Below are 2,822 nucleotides of genomic sequence, written 5' to 3'. Positions count from 1 at the left end.
TATGAGACGGATCAGACGTATCGCCCGAGGCAAATCGGGGGATGCTGCAACGCCTCACAAAGAAGAAGCTTTATCATGGACTCTTGGAACCACCACATCGGACGCGTTCTCGGGCTGTCCAGCTTTGCTTCGAGAGACATGCTGTCAAGAGCGCTTGTTGCTTCACGCCCGAGCGATCCCTGCGAGACAAGGTTGTGCGCCTGGGCTTTGGCTATCGTTTCGCTGGTCGCAGCTCAGGCCATCTGTATGGACTTGTGTTTACTTGGCCGATCATCCCGGCAAGCTGTGTGTGCACTGTTGGTTTGCAGGGTGATACGTGCGTGTCCTCACATTGCTTTATTGGCGCTGTGTGTCTGGGTGTAGAGTCACCAATATGCGATGCCTAGAGCCGACGGCGAGCGCAAGCTCATTATTACGCGAGCCCTGTTGGGCCGTGCCTATGCCCATCCTTCGCCTCCTTTCGGGGCGCTGGCTCCCCCGCTGCTGCCCGATGCACCCAACAACGAGCGGTATGTCAATCAAGATGCAATGTCGTCGAGTCCTGTCTCACAGTTTGATGGGACTCATGTTTGGTTGTCTTGCAGATTTGATTCTGTCATTGCTACACCGCAAGGAACGTTTCATGAGGTGATAATGTTCGACAATGCCCAGATTTACCCCGAACTAGTCGTCTACTACGCTGCCTAGATGTTTTCGTTGGGATCCTATGTTGTGCAGTCAAACCATGCTCTCCCAGACACTTGTCCTGCTTTTGCACACATCCAGCGTCGTTCACCACAAGGCCTCCTTGTTGGGAATACCCAAAGGTAGTTTGATTTGACTTGCACATCCACGCACATCCTTTGAATGTGGGAAGGCTCACAGGTCAACCTTGCGCGTGTTTCGAGTACCTTGGCAGACCGCCATGCTTAATCCATCGTCTCTTCTTGCTGTAATACCTGCGCTTGGACACGCGTCGCACTTTTCCTGTCCTTGGAACCGAGAGCGATTAAGCAGCTATTTCAACGGTGCACCTGGTCTGGTCATTGTGAATACGTTCCAGCCGCAGCTGGTAGAATTGACCGGCAGACAGCAAAAATGTCTTGCTCCTTCCCGACAAACGCCCCCGAAACCCCTGGAAAAAGGTTTCGTCTCGACTGCGTCTCGAGTCGTTGAGGTATCACGGCGTACCTCAACCGTGTGTTGGAAGCAGCGATGAAAATCAGGATTGCAAAAATTCTGCGAGACCAACGGGTGTCGACACGGTGCTCCGGTGATTGCCTGAACGGCTCATGCTGATGATGATGATGATGATGTCACGACACTCCGTCTCGCCCGAGTAGTAGAAAGCAGGAGCAAGTGAAAAAAGAAAAAAAAAAAAAAAAGCAAGAAGGACATGAAGCAGAGTCATTGAGCGTGCGCCTCGCACTCGTCCGACCAACTTTTCTTGGACGCGCGTTGTCATGAGCTTAAAACCGGCTCGCTCGCCGTCAGAAATGGTCGCTCGCATCCGGGCCGGGGTTATGAGATTGATGTGACTGAAGGGACAGTTAGCCAACGGGCTTGTAACGTCATGTCGGGCAAAGGGGCGATACACGTTGTGCGTACAAGCCCCAGTTGTGCGGTGCTTTTGAAACCACTTGTAACAGGAGAGCTGTCACGTCGGGCAAAGGGGCAGTACACGTTGTACGTACAAGCCCCAGTTTCGTGGTGCTCTTGAAACCACTTGTAACAGGAGAGTTGTCACGTCGGGCAAAGGGGCAGTACACGTTGTACGGTACAAGCCCCAGTTTCGTGGTGCTCTAGAAGCTGCTCGTAACAGGCGAGCTGTCATGCCAGGCAAAGGGGCAGTCCACGTTGGTACGGACACAAGCTTGACGGCCATTTGCTTGTAAGACTGTTGTTGTTTTGACTTTTTCTCTCCAAAGTAAAATAATTAAAAAAGAAGAAGAACAAGGTGTGTGTGTGTGTGTGTTCTTCGCATTTTTCTCGTTCTTTGGCTTTTGGCATTTGCCTTTGACTTCTTCTTCTTCTTCCCCTCTTTGGCATCGGTCTTGATCTCGATATCAGCTGACTTGACGTGTCTTGCTTTGTGTGTGCGTGGTGACTGATTGCTTGTGCTTGGTACGGGACTCTTCTGGTCGGGGCCTTGCGGCGACGCCAGAACGTTTTGGTTGAAAGCACTGCTGCCATTTTTTTGCTTTCAGTGAGGCCACTGATCTCGCCTCGCAGTCGACGACGTGCGCTTGGGCAATCAAGTCCACCTGTCCTTGCAACTGTCATCGAGAACTACTGGCCAAAGGTGAGTCGTTTGGTGCATCAGACAGAGAAGAGCAAAGAGCCCGCTGACCGGCTGCCGTTTTGGAAACGGCGCGCCAGTCCGAATTCTGGGTTGTCAGACGAGTTGTACTTGGAGGGGGCTCATGAGATTGATGGTGGATAGAAAAGCAAGCAAAGCGGTTTGAAGCGGATGGTGAATAGAGAGAGAGAGATACCGTTACCATGAGTGAAGATGGAGAGCAGCTGCACAATGCGTGTCGTTTATCAGATCCACAAGAGGCGCTGCAGCTGTTGACCAGTTGGGACCCACAACGTATACGAGATGCCGCCCAATACAAAGGTTGGGTACGTGGTATGATGTTGTGTGATATTGTTTACACTTTGAATATGTCACTGGGGGTGACGTTATGGGACATGTACGTCATGCTGATGCATCATCCCACAGGGTGGCTGGACACCACTGCACGAGGCCTGCATTATGGGTCATGTCAAGGTGGTGGAGATGCTGTTAAAGCACGGTGTTGATACTGAAGCCAAGGACTGGGTCAGTACAGTACCTCCCT

General features: G+C 51.8%; 1 protein-coding gene across 1 annotated transcript in view; it reads left to right on the top strand.

Moving 5' to 3' along the window:
* Positions 1 to 378: 378 nt before the first annotated feature.
* Positions 379 to 2,822, top strand: part of MONBRDRAFT_12954 (uncharacterized protein) — a gene marked incomplete at both ends in the record, with an annotated part of 14,064 nt that continues 11,620 nt past the window's right edge. The window contains 4 exons of the mRNA XM_001750841.1: positions 379 to 509; positions 2,187 to 2,281; positions 2,528 to 2,604; positions 2,705 to 2,803. Of these exons, the coding sequence (XP_001750893.1) occupies positions 379 to 509; positions 2,187 to 2,281; positions 2,528 to 2,604; positions 2,705 to 2,803 (402 nt within the window). The remainder of the gene's footprint in view (positions 510 to 2,186; positions 2,282 to 2,527; positions 2,605 to 2,704; positions 2,804 to 2,822) is intronic.

The sequence above is a fragment of the Monosiga brevicollis genome, genomic scaffold (assembly GCF_000002865.3).
Source record: "Monosiga brevicollis MX1 MONBRscaffold_49 genomic scaffold, whole genome shotgun sequence".
Classification (NCBI taxonomy): domain Eukaryota; class Choanoflagellata; order Craspedida; family Salpingoecidae; genus Monosiga; species Monosiga brevicollis.
Note: the sequence above shows the minus strand (reverse complement) of the source record. Positions and strands in the feature narration are given on the sequence as shown.